Consider the following 18,091-nt stretch of genomic DNA (forward strand, 5'->3'; position numbering starts at 1 on the left):
TATCTTGTCTTGTCTTGTTTTGTCTTATCATCAGTAGCAAAGATAACCTCCAGTGTGATTACAGCAAGCCCATTAAACTGTAAAAGAGTCACTTTCACTTTACTGTACAGAAAGACCGTTTTTTTCCTAAATAATAGATCAGGTTTGATGCTCAGCTGGCCACTGTGAGACTGGCAGGAGATGACAATGAGAACAAATGGGTTCAAATGGGAGCAGTGCTCATAATGTCATTACCACATTGTTTTGGTGATCAAGTTCCGCTTTAATTGAATTCTACCTTCTCATTTGAGGTTTGCAGCTTTGTGTGCGTTACAGTAAGTATCTGTTATGCAATTCAAAGACCTACAGCAGTGACTATGTGTTTGTCACCAGCAACCTGCAAATTCACATTATATCTGCCCCCAGGGATATAAAGCCCCTCCACCTGCCTTTATCTCAGTTTCATTATTCGTTATTCTTCTCCTAAACCAATTATCCTCAGTCTCACCTGCCCCAAGAAGCAAAGCAGTGTTTGATATATACTTTATGTTCCTCTCCTCTATCAGCCGATTGCAGCATCAGTCATGGGAGGCTTATTCTCATTTCAGGCAGCAAGCGAGGTCATTTATTGTGCCCAGCCCTCCCCTCCTCAGATTGAATCAAAGGACAGCAGCTATAACAGCAGGGACACATACTCCTCTGGAAGTGGCTGAGACACACAGACACACTCACAGCTGCAGATATGATGCATTTAGCTTTTCTCATCCTGATCGTCTTAACAGGTAAGACTTTGTGTTGTTTGGAGTTATGTTTCTATATCATTAGTTGACTTTTTAGGCAGCAGAGTGAAATGCTTCTCATCCAGTTTGCTGATTCTTTAACATTTTATTGTAATTGCTACTGTAACTCTTCTTATAGTTACTTCATATCATATTAGTATCTGACAGTACTGAAAAATGGTCAAATTAGAGTCACTTTATTTTTCCTAATGGAAGGCAAAACTTGAGATTCAAGTAAGGGAAGGAAAAAAGTGAAACAGACGTCATTTAATGGGCTATAAACCCAGAAGCCTCCCTGTTGGTACTACATCTGAAATTTAAAAGTGTACATAGACAATCTATTATAACAAAACATGGTATTTATTTTAAAAATAAACTTAATTATAATAATAAAAGTACAAAAAGCTGCTTTTCTTGCAGGGCATTTAGATTCTATTAAGGTTAGGAGCTCAGGAGTTTACAGTAAATCTAGATTAAGAAAAAAAAGAAACTTCTGCATGTATAACATGAAACCAGTATTGTGACACTACAAGCTAAATTAAATATTAAAAGCGCCGAAGAAAAAGAAACTGATAAAGCAGCAAACTAAGCAAAACTGTGTACTGTCAAATCTCATAAAAAAAAAAAATCCAATTTTTTTGCCACAAGAGGTAAAAATGAACAGTAGAAAAATATTTTTAAAGTAAAATTTTAAGGAAAACCATTTATCTGACAACTGTTTTGCTGCAGATGTGGCTTCCTCTCAGAAAGTATGCAGTTACCAGGATGTTCTTGATTACCTGAACCTGACCACAGATAACAGTGTGTTTAAACTGACCCGGCCTGTGCTGGACTACACACACCCCACCATAGTGCAGCTGGACATCATCCTCTATGCCATTCTGGCTGTGGTAGGTGCTGCATTACGGCACAAGCTAAATGCTACAGTGAAAGTGACCAGTACTGAGATTATGAGTGTTTTTTACTTTCAGATTGAGAAAACACAAACTTTTATTCCCTTCGTCTGGGCAACCCTGGTGAGTTTATTTGTTTGTTTGTTTTTTAGGATCCCATTAACTGCAACACAAAGCACAGCTAGTCTTCTTGGGGTCCATATTAAGAATACACAACAACACATTTTAAAACAACATTACACTAAAATCAGTAAACAGCATCTTCTTCCTTTTTTGAGAATTTCCTTGAAACAGCAAAGCCATCTTGGAGACAATATAATCAATATAATCAGACTGAGAAAAAAAAAGAAAAAGATAGTAATGATAGTATAAGAGTAGACATTAGTACTAGTAATTTAATTGTAAAAACCGCCTAAATGAAAATCTCATCTCTAAATAGGTTTAGCACCACTGCATGAGGCAGAACATTCCTACTGGCAAATACAATGCATTTAGTTTCGGCAATATTCAGTACCACTTTATTAATTTTGTCCCATTTTGTGATATTAAGTAACTCAACCTATAAGTTCTTTCGTATCTCCTCTATTTTTGGTGAGACAAAAAATAAAGTTGAATCATCAGTGTAGATGACCATCAGGCCCATTAACAGCATAGGGAAAGTCAAAACTGAAAATAAAAGTGGACCTTAACAACTCCTCTGTGGAACGCCACAAGATATAGAAAAAACACTTGCTGTGATTTCAGTTGCTTTTCTTTTTGCTTATTCAAATGTTAAATATTTTCTTACATAATTAGACAACTCTTCACATCTTTATATGGTTTGTTATTTGTCTCTTGTTAGTATCTTTTGCTAAAGCAGCTGGAGTATAACATTTATGCAAGTTTTGACAAATATTTTAACCCTAACATCATCTTTTCCTAAACCTAACCATGTGCCCAAACCTTATGAAAAAACATAAAATATGCAAACCATGATCTCCTGAAATGTGATCATTAACTGCCAGAGGCCACTGCGTTAGAGACCTGCATAAAGGGATACCTTGTACATAACAGTGGGATGTAGACAGAATGGCAATATTTTTCTCACTGGGATGAGAACACATTGCTTTTATTTATATCTCTGTCTTTAACGTTTCTGCTAATCTAACCATACTACAGATTTGGAATAATGAACGCATCTCATGGGACCCTGCTCATTTTTGTGGAATTACCCACATTACAATTCCTCGAGAAATCCTCTGGAAACCAGATCTCTTCATTTATGAGATGTGAGTCTGCAGCACACACAACCATTAAGCATTGTTTATCACAAAATCAAACACAGACAGGTTTTAAAGGAGACACTTTTTAAAATAAATAAATAAATAAAACTCAGGTGAAACCAGAGGGAATCAGCTAGCCTGGCTCTGTCCATCTTTAACAAAAGTCCCCTAAAGCTAATTTAATGACTTTATATTTTATTTGCTTAAGCTAGATAAAAACAGAAGTATAGAAAATACTGGCACTGGTTTTGCAAAACATTACATGACAAACTCTTTCCTGGCCTGGAGCAACAACATCTGAGAGAAGTGTATTGTGAATAAAATAGGATTTAAATTACCAAAGAAAGAAAACAAAGAAAGAAAACTGTAATGATAGACGTCGCAATACCAAGTGATGGCAAGACCAGGAAGAAGAAACACGAGAAGCTCGATAAATAGGGCTCAGAAGAGCTAGAAAGGATGTGGATGGTGAAGGTAACAGTGGTCAATTAAATGTGGATTATTAAACATTAGGTCTCTCTCTTCCAAGTCCCTATTAGTAAATGAGTTAATAATTGATCAACATATTGATTTATTCTGCCTTACAGAAACCTGGTTACAGCAGGATGAATATGTTAGTTTAAATGAATCAACACCCCCGAGTCACAGTAACTGTCAGAATGCTTGAAGCACAGGTCGAGGAGGAGGAGTAGCTGCAATCTTCAATTCCAGCTCATTAATTAATCACAGACCCAGACAAAGTTTTAATTCTTTTGAAAGCCTGACTCTTAGTCTTGTCCATCCTAATCGGGAAACTCAAAAACCTGTTTTATTTGTTATTATCTATCGTCCACCTGGTCCTTACTCAGAGTTTCTGTCTGACTTCTCAGACTTTTTATCTGATTTAGTGCTCAGTTCAGATAAAATAATTATAGTGGGTGATTTTAACATCCATGTAGATGCTGAGAATGACAGCCTCAACACTGCATTTAATCTATTGTTAGATTCAATTGGCTTCTCTCAAAATGTAAAGGAGCCCACCCACCACTTTAATCATACTCTGGATCTTGTCCTGACATATGGCATAGAAACTGAAGACTTAACAGTATTCCCTGATCATTTCTTAGTAACATTTACATTTACTTTAATGGATTACACAGCAGTGGGGAATAAGTTTAATTACAGTAGAAGTCTTTCTGAAAGTGCTGTAACTAAGTTTAAGGATCTAATTCCTTCATTATTATGCTCTTCAGTGCCATGTACCAACACAGTGCAGAGCAGCTACCTAAACTCTGCTCCCAGTGAGGTCGATTAGCTCAACAATATTTTTACATCCTCACTGCACTGTAAACCCGGAAAAGTTGAATCTACTTAAAAAAACCAAGGTAACTCGTTGCCTTAAATTTTTTTAAGTAATGAAACAGTTCATTTAACTCAGCCTGTTCAGTAAGCACTACTCCATTTCCAGTTGAACTAATTGTATGTTCTAATTGACCAAACATTTATAGTTCATGAAAAAATAAAATATCTTTTGATCAATCAATTCCCCCTATCCTTTTCATGGTTGTGTGCGGGTGGTGGGAGCTGGAGCCTATCCCAGCTGACAAGGCAGTAAGATGCAGGGTACACCCCGTACAGGTCACCAGCCTGTTGCGGGGCTGACACAGACAACCATTCACACCTGTGGGCAATTTAGAGAGACCAATTAACCTAACCCCAGTAACTGCATGTCTTCAGATTGTGGGCGGAAACCCATACAGACACAGGGAGAACATACAAACTCCACATAGCAAGAGTCCCGGGCTAAGGTGGAATTGAACCCAGACTATCAGACTACCAACACGCCACCATGCTGCCCAGTAACACATATTTTTTACAGTGTTGAACTGTGTCTGTTTAAATTTGGTAAATAAACATGATAAAACTCAGCGCTGCTTAATGCTGGTACATTAACATTTACAAATAACATTTGTCCATGGAACAATTAGCTGTCTTAGCTAATTATAGGCCAATCTCCAACCTTCCTTTTCTCTCAAAGATTCTTGAAAGAGTAGTTGTAAAACAGCTAACTGATCATCTGCAGAGGAACGGTTTATTTGAAGAGTTTCAGTCAGGTTTCAGAATTCATCACAGTACAGAAACAGCATTAGTGAAGGTTACAAATGATCTTCTTAGAGCCTCTGACAGTGGACTCATCTCTGTTCTTGTCCTGTTGGACCTCAGTGCAGCTTTTGATAATGTTGACCATAACATTTTATTACAGAGATTAGAGCACACTATAGGTATTAAAGGTGCTGCAGTGCAGTGGTTTGAATCATATTTATCTAATAGACTCCAATTTGTTCATTTAAACGGGAGTCTTCTTCAGACACTAAGGTGCCGTTTACACGAAGCCGTTTTCACTGGAAACGGTGTCGTTTTGATGCGTTTCAGCCTTTCGTTTACACGATGGCGTTTCAGAAACGATCCGCGTTTACACGAGGACATGTGAAACGATGAAAACGATGTAGTTCCCATGCCAGGCCACAAGTTGGCGTTGGTTTTCTCTTTGCAAAGTTTGTTTACGCAAGACGCGCATGCGTGGAGTGACAGTAGGTAGTGCGGCAAATTGTTCATTACTTACAAAACGGCCAATGTGAGAGGTTTTGTGTGGACCGATGATGAGGTTGGATCGCTGCTGCACACAACGCTGAATTACAAAACGGTAAAAACACAGGAAAAGCATAAGAAGCACTCGTGAATCCGCGAGTACTGTTTATCAGTTTGCGCGTGCGCGAAAAACTGGCCGTCGCAACCATAGTGCGCATGTGCGAGTCGAGCGTTTTCAAATCACCCCGGTTTCAAGTGTTTACACGAAAACGCAAGCCGGTGCGTTTCTGAAACGCTCCACTCTGGCCCCCGTTTCTGAAACACATCGTTTTCACTCTGTTGTCGTGTAAACAGAAGGGCGAAACGCATCAAAACGACCCCGTTGTCGTGTAAACGCAAGGCCGAAACGCATCAAAACGACACCGTTTCAAAATGAAAACGGTCTCGGGTAAACGGCACCTAAGGTTAATTATGGAGTTCTACAGGGTTCTGTGCTAGGACCAATTCTATTTACATTATACATGCTTCCCTTAGGCAGTATTATTAGAAAGCACTGCATCAATTTTCATTGTTATGCAGATGATACTCAGCTTTACCTATCAATGAAGCCAGATGACGCACATCAATTAGGTCAAATGCAGGAATGGATGACCTCTAATTTCCTGCTTCTAAATTCAGATAAAACTGAAATTCTTGTACTCGGCCCCACAAATCTCATAAAAATGGTGTCAAACCAGATACTTACTCTGGATGGCATTACTTTGGCCTCCAGTAACACTGTGAGAAATCTTGTAGTCATTTTTGACCAGGATATGTCCTTCAATGCACATATTAAACAAATATGTAAGACCACTTTTTTGCATTTGCGCAATATTTCTAAAATTAGAAACATCCTTTCTCAGACTGATGCTGAAAAGCTAATTCATGCATTTATTATTTCTAGGCTGGACTATTGTAATTCATTGTTATCAGGCTGTCCTAAAAGCTCCCTGAAAAGTCTTCAGCTGATCCAAAATGCTGCCGCTAGAGTACTGACAGGGACTAGAAACAGAGAGCATATTTCTCCCATATTGGCTTCTCTTCATTGGCTCCCTGTTAAATCTAGAATAGAAATTAAAATCCTTCTCCTCATATACAAGGTCTTGAATAATCAGGCCCCATCTTACCTCAAAGACCTTATAGTCCCATATCACCCAAATAGAGCACTTCGCTCTCAGACTGCTGGCTTACTTGTGGTTCCTCGGATACTTAGGAGTAGAATGGGAGGCAGAGCCTTCAGCTTTCAAGCCCCTCTTCTGTGGAACCAGCTCCTAGCTTGGATTCGGGGGACAGGCACCCTCTCTATTTTTAAGATTAGGCGTAAAACTTTCCTTTATGATCAAGCTTATAGTTAGGGCTGGATCAGGTGACCTTGAACTACCCCTTAGTTATGCTAATATAGGCCTAGGCTGCTTCCCATAATCGACTGTTTCTTTTCATTCACCTTATTTACTGTGTTTATACTTTACTCTGTATTTAATCATTAATTATTATTAATTTCTGTTTCTCTTCTACAGCATGTCTTTTGTCCTGTCTCTCTCCCCTCAGCCCCAACTAGTCACGGCAGATGACTGCCCCTCCCTGAGCCTGGTTCTGCTGGAGGTTTCTTCCTGTTAAAAGGGAGTTTTTCCTTCCCACTGTCGACAAGTGCTTGCTCATAGGGGGGCGTTTTGACTGTTGGGTTTTCTCTGTATTATTGTAGGGTCTTTACCCGCAATACAAAGTGCCTTGAGGCAACTGTGTGTTGTGATTTTGTGCTATATAAATAAAATTGAATTGAATTGGTAATCAGAACACTCAGGGCAGTGACCCCCAAACTGGGGGAGTGGCTCCAGCAGATTCCTTGAACTACACCTGAGATCTCTGTCCAGAAGAGCACAGTCCTGGGAAAAGCTAAGATACAGTGCAGGACCCTCAACCTCCCAGGCTTCTGGTAGAGGACCTGAACTTGGAAGGCAAAAGACAGCCCGTAGGGGGCGAGCTAGAATTTTATATATATATATATATATATATATAAATAAATATATATATATATATATATATATATATATATATATATATATATACCGTATTTTTTGGACTATAAGTCGCTCTGGAGTATAAGTCGCACCAGCCAAAAAATGCATAATAAAGAAGAAAAAAACATATATAAGTCGCACTGGACTATAAGTCGCATTTTTTTGGGGGGGGGGGGGGGGGGGGGGGGGGGTATTTGATAGAATCCGAGACCCAGAGCAGAAATTCCATCTTGAAAGGCAATTTAAAATAATAATGGATTAAAGAACAGGGCGAACACGGTTACGCCTACGTTATGCTAACGTAACACATTCAGCTACATGACGCACAACGAACAGAGTACGTGTTTGGTATGTTAACGTAACATTAACAGTTATTCAGATAACCATAGCATAAAGAACATACTAACAAGTTAACCAAACCATCAATCCATTTAATTCTTCATCCTCGGTGTCACTTCTAAACAACTCCGCACACTCCGTAGGTAGATGAAGCGCCGCTTCCTCTTCTGTATTGCTTTCGTCAGACTCATCGTCAGCTGCAGTTCCAATTATTCCGGCCTTTCTGAATCCCAACAGGATGTTTTCGGTTGTCACTAAAGCCCATGTTTTCTTGATCCATCCAATGACTTCCAGGAAAGTTGGGTGGCGCATTCTCCCAGTTGCCGTTAAGCTGTGCTCTCCATCCATCATCCACTGCGCCCTCAGGTTACGCAAGACTGCCTTAAAGCTCCAGTTCACGGAGATGTCAAGTGGCTGGAGTATTTTGGTTCATGTGTTATAAATTTCACATATAAGTCGCTCCGGAATATAGGTCGTACCCCCAGCCAAACTATGAAAAAAAGTGCGACTTATAGTCCGGAAAATACGGTATATATATATATATATATACACACACACACTTCTCAAAAAAATAAAGGGAACACTCAAATAGCACATTCTAGATCAGAATGAATGAAATATTCTCATTGAATACTTTGTTCTGTACAAAGTTGAATGTGCTGACAAAAAAAATCATCAACGGAAATCAAATTTATTAACCAATGGAAGCCTAGATTTGGAGTCACACAAACTTAAAGTGGAAAAACACACTACAGGCTGATCCAACTTTGATGTAATGTCCTTAAAACAAATCAAAATGAGGCTCAGTATTGTGTGTGGCAAAGAAATGCCACACCACACCATTGCTGACCCACTGCCAAACCGGTCATGCTGAAGGATGTTGGAGGCAGCAGATCGCTCTCCATGGCGTCTCCAGACTCTGTCACATCTGTCACATGTGCTCGGTGTGAACCTGCTTTCATCTGTGAAGAGCACAGGGCGTCAGTGGCGAATTTGCCAATCCTGGTGTACTCTGGCAAATGCCAAGCGTCCTGCACGGTGTTGAGCTGTGAGCACAACCCCCATCTGTGGACGTCGGGCCCTCGTACCATCCTCATGGAGTCGGTTTCTAACCGGCTGTGCAGACACATGCACATTTGTGGCCTGCTGGAGGTCATTTTGCAGGCCTCCTCCACGTCTCCTGGTGTACTGGCCTGTCTCCTGGTAGCACCTCCAGCCTCTGGACACTATGCTGACAGACACAGCAAACCTTCTTGCCACAGCTCACATTGATGTGCCATCTTGGATGAACTGCACTATCTGAGCCACTTGTGTGGGTTGTAGAGTCCGTCTCATGCTACCATGAGTGTGAAAGCACACCAACATTCAAAAGTGACCAAAAAATCAGCCAGAAAGCATAGGTACTGAGAAGTGGTCTGTGGTCCCCACCTGCAGAACCACTCCTTTATTGAGTGTGTCTTGCTAATTGCCAATAATTTCCATCTGTTGCCTATTCCATTTGCACAACAGCATGTGAAATTGATTGTCAATCAGTGTTTCTTCCAAAGTGGACCGTTTGATTTCACAGAAGTTTGATTTACTTGGAGTTATATTGTGTTATTTAAGTGTTCCCTTTATTTTTTTGAGCAGTGTAGAAGTCATTAGCAGGACTCTGGAGAACTTGACTGCATACTGAGGAGGTAATTCAGCAATTTGATTCAGGTGTGTTGGATCAGGGACACATCTAAAACCTGCAGGACACCGGACCTTGAGGCCTGGATTTGAGGATCCCTGATATATATGTACAGTGTATCACAAAAGTGAGTACACCCTCACATTTCTGCAGATATTTAAGTATATCTTTTCATGGGACAACACTCACAAAATGACACTTTGACCCAAGGAAAGTAGTCTGTGTGCAGCCTATATAACAGTGTAAATTTATTTTTCCCTCAAAATACCTCAATATACAGCCATTAATGTCTAAACCAGCAGCAACAAAAGTGAGTACACCCCTAAGAGACTACACCCGTAAATGTCCAAATTGAGCACTGCTTGTCATTTCCCCTCCATGTCATGTGACTCGTTAGTGTTACTAGGTCTCAGGTGTGCATAGGGAGCAGGTGTGTTCAATTTTGTAGTACAGCTCTCACACTCTCTCATACTGGTCACTGAAAGTTCCAACATGGCACCTCATGGCAAAGAACTCTCTAAGGATCTTAAAGGACAAATTGTTGCGCTACATGAAGATGGCCAAGGGTACAAGTAGATTGCCAGCACCCTGGAACTGAGCTGCAGCACAGTGGCCAAGATCATCCAGCGTTTTAAAAGAGCAGGGTCCACTCAGAACAGACCTCGCGTTGGTCATCCAAAGAAGCATCCAAATGCTGTCTCTGAAAGATAGACACAGGAGTGCTGTCAGCATTCCTGCAGAGATTGAAAAGGTGGGGGGTCAGCCTGTCAGTGCTCAGACCATACGCCGCACACTACATCAAATTGGTCTGCATGACTGTCACCCCTGAAGGAAGCCTCTTCTGACGTCTGTACACAAGAAAGCCCGCAAACAGTTTGCTGAAGACATGTCAACAAAGGACATGGATTCCTGGAACCATGTCCTATGGTCTGATGAGACCAAGATTAATTTGTTTGGTTCAGATGGTCTCAAGCATGTGTGGCGGCAATCAGGTGAGGAGTACAAAGATAAGTGTGTCATGCCTACAGTCAAGCATGGTGGTGGGAATGCCATGGTCTGGGGCTGCATGAGTGCAGCAGGTGTTGGGGAGTTACATTTCATTGAGAGACACATGAACTCCAATATGTACTGTGAAATAATGAAGCAGAGCATGATCCCCTCCCTCTGGAAACTGGGTCGCAGGGCAGTGTTCCAGCATGATAATGACCCCAAACACACCTCTAAGACAGCCACTGCTGTAAAGGTGCTGGACTGGCCAAGCATGTCTCCAGACCTAAACCCAATAGAACATCTTTGGGGCATCCTCAAGCAGAAGGTGGAGGATCGCAAAGTCTCGAATATCTTGCCAGCTCCGTGATGTCCTCATGGAGGAGTGGAAAAGCATTCCAGTGGCAACCTGTGAAGCTCTGGTAAACTTCATGTCCAGGAGAGCTAAGGCAGTTCTGGAAAATAATGGTGGCCACACAAAATATTGACACTTCAGGAACTTTCACTAAGGGGTGTACTCACTTTTGCTGCCACTGGTTTAGACATTAATGGCTGTCAATTGTGTTATTTTGAGGGAAGAATAAATTTACACTGTTATATAAGCTGCACACAGACTACTTTTCTTTGTGTCAAAGTGTCACTTTGTCAGTGTTGTCCTATGAAAAGATATACTTAACTATGCAGAAATGTGAGGGGTGTACTCACTTTTGTGATACACTGTATGTATGTATGTATATATATATATATATAAACTCTGTATTATATTTAATGTATTCTCCATCAGAGATCATATTAAAAAAAACATAGATTAAGAGCACTAATTTGCTTGAAGAAACTAAATATAAAACAGGTAAGCATACAAAGAAACTGGAAAACAGCGGGAATAATTTAAGATAACTCTATTGCTGAAAATTAAATTGAATGTAAGGCAAACATAAAATTGCACTTTATAGTTGCTCAGCATCAAATGCAATTGCTTCATTTTTGCTGGCGCCATCCTGTGTTTGTTTAGAAGGTCAGCTCCTTCATTATGTGCTCACTTTTATTAAAGTACACACAGAAGCTTTCATACTACTTTTAAACAAACACATTATCCTGCTGCTGTGACAGCAGAGCTCCAGAATTCATGTCATAATCAGTGTGAAATATCATGTGAGGTACTCTACAAATGCAGCATAAGAGAAAAATTATGTGTGTTTGTATCTCAGGATACAGACGGACGACTCCCCTCAAAATGCATACATATACGTATCATACGACGGGATCATTACTTCTGAAGAGGACCTTAAGATTGTCAGCACCTGTAAGATGGATGTCCACAAGTTCCCCTTCGACACACAAAAATGTAACATCACCATCGGCTCTGCGATTCACTGTGGTGAGGGAGGATGTGTGTTTTGGTGCTTTTTGTCAGTTTATCATGCTTTCACAGTGGCTTGTGCTCTGAATTGTTTTCTCTGTTCTCACCATAGTAAATGAAATGAGGCTTTTGCCTTTCTCCAACTCATCTCGGGCGACACAGTTTTCCCGTGAGGTGATGAAGACGCAGGGAGAGTGGGAGTTCCTCCAGCTATCCATCTCCAAAGTCAATTTCACCATCGAAAATAGACAGTGGGAAAATCTCATATATACTGTATGTAACACAAAGAGAGATAAACACGGGTGGCAAATTAAAGAGATGTCATGTGAGGTATACATATCTACAACCCCAATTCCAAAATAGTTGGGATGTTGTGATATTTTATTCTCAATAGAACTGCGTGTCAGCTGTGTGGCAGGCAGAGTTGGACCCAAATGCAAGATTCAGGAGACAGAACTCATATGTTGAATTCTCTTCCAAAACACACAATACAAAAAATAAGGCAAGATTGGAGCCAAAATTTAAAAATAAACAACTCAGAGACAAAAGGGGAGACAAAAGAAGAGGAAGCACACATCATGAGGGGAGCCACAGAGAAGGACACAGCAAATAACAGAAAAACTGAGGCCATAAATACACACAGCAGGTAATTAGGGAGCCTGGAGACAGCAGGGGAGAACAGGTGAACTAAATCTAACTATGAGACAAGGGAAGCAAAACTAACTACAAAGCACATGATACAAAGGACTGCCAAAGTAAGACAGGAAGTAGACGTGGAAACAGAAACAGAACCACTAAGGGGAAAACACAGGGAGAACTAAACTAAAAACTAAAGACACTGGAAACTTAAGAATACTAAAGGAGAACACATAAAACAGTATAACATAAAACAAACATGTGATCACAAAGGCAGATAAACTAAACTAATGACAAAAGTCCATCAAACTCAAAAACACAAGGTCGCAGACCCAATGACAAGAACATAGAAAACATATCAACTGTTTAGACCATTTCACAAAAAAAAGTTGAGGCACAAACAACAAAATGCTGGAAAAATGAGTGTTACTAGAAAGAAGACCATTTTCCAACTAATTAGGTTAACTGGCAACAGACCAGTAACATGACTGCTTATAAAAAGAGCATCTTAGATGGGCAGAGGTTCACCAACCTGCAAAAAGCTGCATCTACAAATTCTGGAACAATTTCAGAATGCCATCCATCCATTCTCTTCTGCTTTTCTGGGGCTGAGCCCTTCCCGGATGGCCGCACTCCTCACCAGCCACCAGCCACCCTTTGAAGGAAACTCATTTCTGCTGCTTGTATTCGCGATCTTATTCTTTCGGTCACTACCCAAAGCTCGTGACCGTAGGTGAGGGTAGGAACGTAGATCGACCGGTAAATCGAGAGCTTTGCTTTTACACTAAGCTCCCTCTTCACCACGACAGACCGGTGCAGCGGCCGCATCACTGCAGAAGCAGCCCCGATCCGTCTGTCGATCTCCCGCTCCCTTCTCCCATCACTCATGAACAAGACCCCGAGATACTTGAACTCCTCCACTTGGGGCAAGAACTCGTTCCTGAGCCGGAGAGGGCATTCCACCCTTTTCCGGCTGAGGACCATGGCCTCAGACTTAGAGGTGCTGATTCTCATTCTGGCCACTTCACACTCAGCTGTGAACCGTTCCAATGTGAGCTGGAGGCCACTCCCTGATGAAGCCAACAGGACCGCATCATCTGCAAAGAGCAGAGATGAGACTCTGAGGCCACCAAGGAAGCATCCTTCCAATTTCAGAATGAAGCTCCTCAATATAAAATTATGATGACTTTGAATCTATAGTACATCATCTAGATCATCATTGTCATCCGTTTATAATATCAAAAGACTCTGAGAATCTGGAGAAATCTCAGTATGAAAGAGACAAGGCCAAAAGTGTCTTGGATCGTCAGGCCCTCAGGCGGCACTACATTAAAAACAGGCACGATTCTGTCATCGAAATCACAGCAGGCTCGGGAACAGACAGAAATCATTGCCTGTGAACACAGTTCACTGTGCCATGCACAAATACAGAGATTAAAGCTCTATGATGCAGAGAACAAGTCATATATGGACAAGAAGAGGGGATGGTACACAGCAGTAAACATGGTCCTGCCCCAACTTTTGTCAGAGGTGTTACTTCCATCAAATTCAGAATGACAAAATGGTCATTTTAAACACTTTAAACACTTGCTGTGTTTTCTATTTTCTCCTCAGTCACACCGTTTAAGTTTCTTTAGCCTGCCCACAGCTGCTGCACATCTACAAGTCCCTCAGCATCCCACCTTTGCTGAACTCATCCTTTTATGCACCTTTTGACTTTATGAGAGGCATAAAGTTATTGTGGACACCTGCTCTGTTCTGCACTGGGGTTTTGCTGTTGCTCGCCATATGTATTCCTTGTATTCATATGGCAGGGAGGTCCCAGAGCTGATTACAGGTGTCTTGTGTTAATAACTCTGTATTCATAAATCAAGCAGTTTAAAAAAACATAAAAATTTACTCCTATAATACCACACTCACACAATGTCATAATTTTTCACATGAGGTTAAACTAACCTGACCACTGAACCTGTTTTCCCAGTTCACCATGAAGAGGAGGCCACTCCTTCATGTCATTAACTTCCTGTTGCCCATCTTATTCTTCCTAACTCTGGATCTCGCCTCCTTCTTCATCGCTGATCATCGGGGGGAGAAGCTGGGCTTCAAAGTCACCGTGCTGCTGGCGATCTCGGTTCTGCTGCTCATCCTCAATGACATCCTGCCGTCCATGTCCAACAAGACCCCACTCATAGGTACGGACTCCTTCCATTTAAAGACAATGTTTAAGTGTGGTGCAGTTCATGTATTCAGAAGCACCAGATACCAAAAGAAAAAATAACTGTTGCTTGTTCCCTCCTTTCAGCGACCTACTGTATTGTGATTTTTGCCCTTATGCTGCTCAGTCTGCTGGAAACGATTTTGGTTACATATCTGATAGAAAAAGATTCCCAAGTCAAACTCAAGGTGAAGGACAAAAAGAAAAAAGTCAAACGTGACAACAGTGATGCAGGTAAGAGCTGTACAAAACAGAGAAGACCAGTTTACACAGAATCTTCTCAGATACTGCTCACAGATTCAGGCTATAATCTTAGCTAGTATCATTCTGACTACACAAGAATCCAGATCTCAGGTAACACCTTTTATGCTGCCAAAGATACACACTCAGTCTCATCTAATCAGCCAGTTCTGATGAAGTAGATAGACACTGCTTTTTAAATGTTAAACTCTCAACAACTTTTAGCTAGGACATGTTTGATGTTTGTACAGTGTAAAAATAAGCAGAGTGACTTTGGAGCTTATTAAATGTGTGCAAATTCTCGAGACAAACCTACTGTTTGATTTCAGAAGACAAAGACAGACCTGCTGTTCCTGCATCTGCAAAGTGTCCAGTGAGGAGAAACAGCATGAGCTACTGCCTGCTGTCGAAGAGGTACAGCTTTAGTATCATACAGATACTGCATTAATATGGCAAGGATTTGCAAGGATATGTTTTTCATGTGAGTTTTTAGGAGATCTTTAAAAGATCTCAATCAGAGACCACAAATCAACACACACACACACACACACACACACACACACACACACACACACACACACACACACACACACACACACACACACACACACACACACACACACACACACACACACACACACACAAACACAATTTGGAGAAAAATCTCATTACTTAAAGGCCTTAAAGTTGCCTTTAATGTACATGTAGTGCATCCAGTTTTAATAAAATAGAGGGAGTGCTGACAGAATGAGAATGAGGTTTTAGATTTGGACCAAATTGTAGATGCTGCATCCATACTGCAGGGGTCACTGCAGACTTATATTAAAGAGGTTATAGAGAGTACTGAGTTACATTATGGTTAAATATGGGATTCAGTGTTTCTGACAAGTCCTGTTTCAAGTCTCATCATTAATTCTCTTTTATCTCTCACATGAACCCTCATAAATGGTGTAGAAAGAAAGACAGAAAGAAAGACAGAAAGAAAGAAAGAAAGAAAGAAAGAAAGAAAGAAAGAAAGAAAGAAAGAAAGAAAGAAAGAAAGAAAGAAAGAAGAAAACTAGTATTCACAGACATATTTATTTTCAATATCTTTAAACTGAGACAAAAATGATTCTTGTGATTTAAGATGACACCAATGTGTCAAAACCTACTTCCTTTTCATGCAATATGATTGCACTGTTACTGCCCTTTACTACTTGTTTGTTTCTTTAATCAAGCTATTTGAAAAAACATTTAGGAAAAATTGCTGTTAATAACTGTTACAGTATAATAGAGGTGCTATACTGAAAATTGTAGAAGCTACCTACAAAATGTTGTTAGTAATGCAATAAAAATGTAGTATAATTATAACTAAACTGCAACAAAACAGCTCGTTGGCATCTGTGTAACAATGTAGACATTTGCAATTTTCCCCTTAGGGCTGATTTTTTAATTTCACTGACAGAATCTTCCTAAAGGAATTAATAAAGTTTATCTAATCTAATCTAATTTCAGTGAAAAAGTCACACGAGATGTGATTAAGCAGGAAACATGAACAGATGTAATGCTGCAGGGCAAAAATAGGTCAGCTCTTATGCTGATTGTGTTTGTAATAAAATTTTTTCTGTGCATTTAACATCTTTAGATGCCAGAGTTCAGCCTGCTGAGAAGTCATTTTGCCACTATTCCCCATAATGCCTTATTAAGCTCAGCAGTATAAACTGACTCTAATGCCCCTCTCTGACTGTTTGACTGTCTGCAGGTTAACAACAGTGTTCATACAGGAGAGTCTCATGTGTTGCTGCTAATCCTGGAGGAGCTGAAGGAGCTGAAGAAAGCCCTAAATCTACACCTCTGTGGCAGCGGGGAGGGAGGGAAGTACGTCCAGTGGGCTGCTAGAATCAACAGGGTTTTCTTCATTTTCTACGTTGTCACTGTGTCGCTCTTTCTAACTCTTATCTACACGGAGTGGAACACTTAGAAATGGAAAGTAATCCCTATTAACACCACAATTGCTCTACAGCAGCGTATTTGTATCAAAACATGGCTTATTGATGTATTTAAGGACACCATGTTGACACTGTATAACCTTGTTGTTTTGTGCTTTTCAAAACACAAACTCTGTATTGTCTTGTGAGCAGCACTTTATGTAGTTTTGCTTTTCAAACTTTTGCCTAATTAAAACTGAAGTTAGTCCTTTAGGCAGATAGTGGTGTGAGAATGATGAAAGTATTATTAAGTGCTGTACAAACAAAGAAACGAACAAACTACTCAAATCATTGACTCAGTTTGTGGGCCATGACAAACAAATACTACCATCTCATAATGTTTTTAAATAAATACAGTAGGTGCAAAAACCTTCAGTCATCCCAGATTCTGTTATTTTGCTTCTAAGGAGCCAGACATGCTTGGGAATTTTCAGTGGGATCTTGAGCAACATCTCTCCAGGCGTTCTGAACGTCTGCCTTTTCACTCTTTTTGAGTCCAGTTCTTGTACCTGACTATTTTTTAAGGACCAACTTTAAATTGTATCTGCAGGAATTCCAAAATACGCAAAAACTGGACTGGAAATCAGTGGCAACAGGTCTTATGGAATTTTACATTTGTGGTTCAAATCATCATCAGTATGATTCAGAGAGATGTCAGGAGAGAGGTACAGCAGATCACTGTTCGACTCAATGTGCTGCACAAAGCATGAGCTACCACAGTGGCTGCAGACATTAAACTATGTAAACAATATAAAACAAAAACATTAGACATAAGTAAACATGTTTAAACTAATCACACAAAAAACATTAAGAAAATGAAATAATTTAGACAGCAAGTGACTGGTGGAAAATTGAGGCTTGGATCAGAATTGATATATAAAAAAAAATAAAAATAAAAAAATTGGTTAAATAATATTAAAGGGCTCCAAAGTCAAAAGCAATCTAAGAAATAAAAAAAAAATAAAAAAAAATAAAACTGTGAGAAAGTAAAAATAAAACCACAAAATTAAAATAGATTTAAAAACATTAATAAAATACTACTTCAGACTATCAAAATACACCACTCAAGGGCAGAGCTGAACAGGGTGAACAGAGTAAAATGTGAATGGTAGATGGCACTTGGGTCAGCTATAAAAC

The 18,091-nt window shown here is 40.1% G+C and overlaps 1 protein-coding gene across 1 annotated transcript; it reads left to right on the forward strand.

The window, feature by feature from the left end:
- The first annotated feature begins 721 nt into the window (after positions 1-721).
- Positions 722-16,947, forward strand: LOC115798427 (5-hydroxytryptamine receptor 3A-like). Its single transcript, XM_030755277.1, has 11 exons — positions 722-761; positions 1,488-1,648; positions 1,730-1,774; positions 2,810-2,919; positions 11,745-11,914; positions 12,009-12,169; positions 14,514-14,724; positions 14,835-14,981; positions 15,095-15,101; positions 15,317-15,401; positions 16,729-16,947. Exons 1-11 carry the CDS (start codon positions 722-724, stop codon positions 16,945-16,947), a joined length of 1,356 nt encoding a protein of 451 aa, XP_030611137.1.
- Positions 16,948-18,091: the final 1,144 nt, after the last annotated feature.

Source organism: Archocentrus centrarchus, chromosome 19, assembly GCF_007364275.1.
Source record: "Archocentrus centrarchus isolate MPI-CPG fArcCen1 chromosome 19, fArcCen1, whole genome shotgun sequence".
Lineage (NCBI taxonomy): Eukaryota > Metazoa > Chordata > Actinopteri > Cichliformes > Cichlidae > Archocentrus > Archocentrus centrarchus.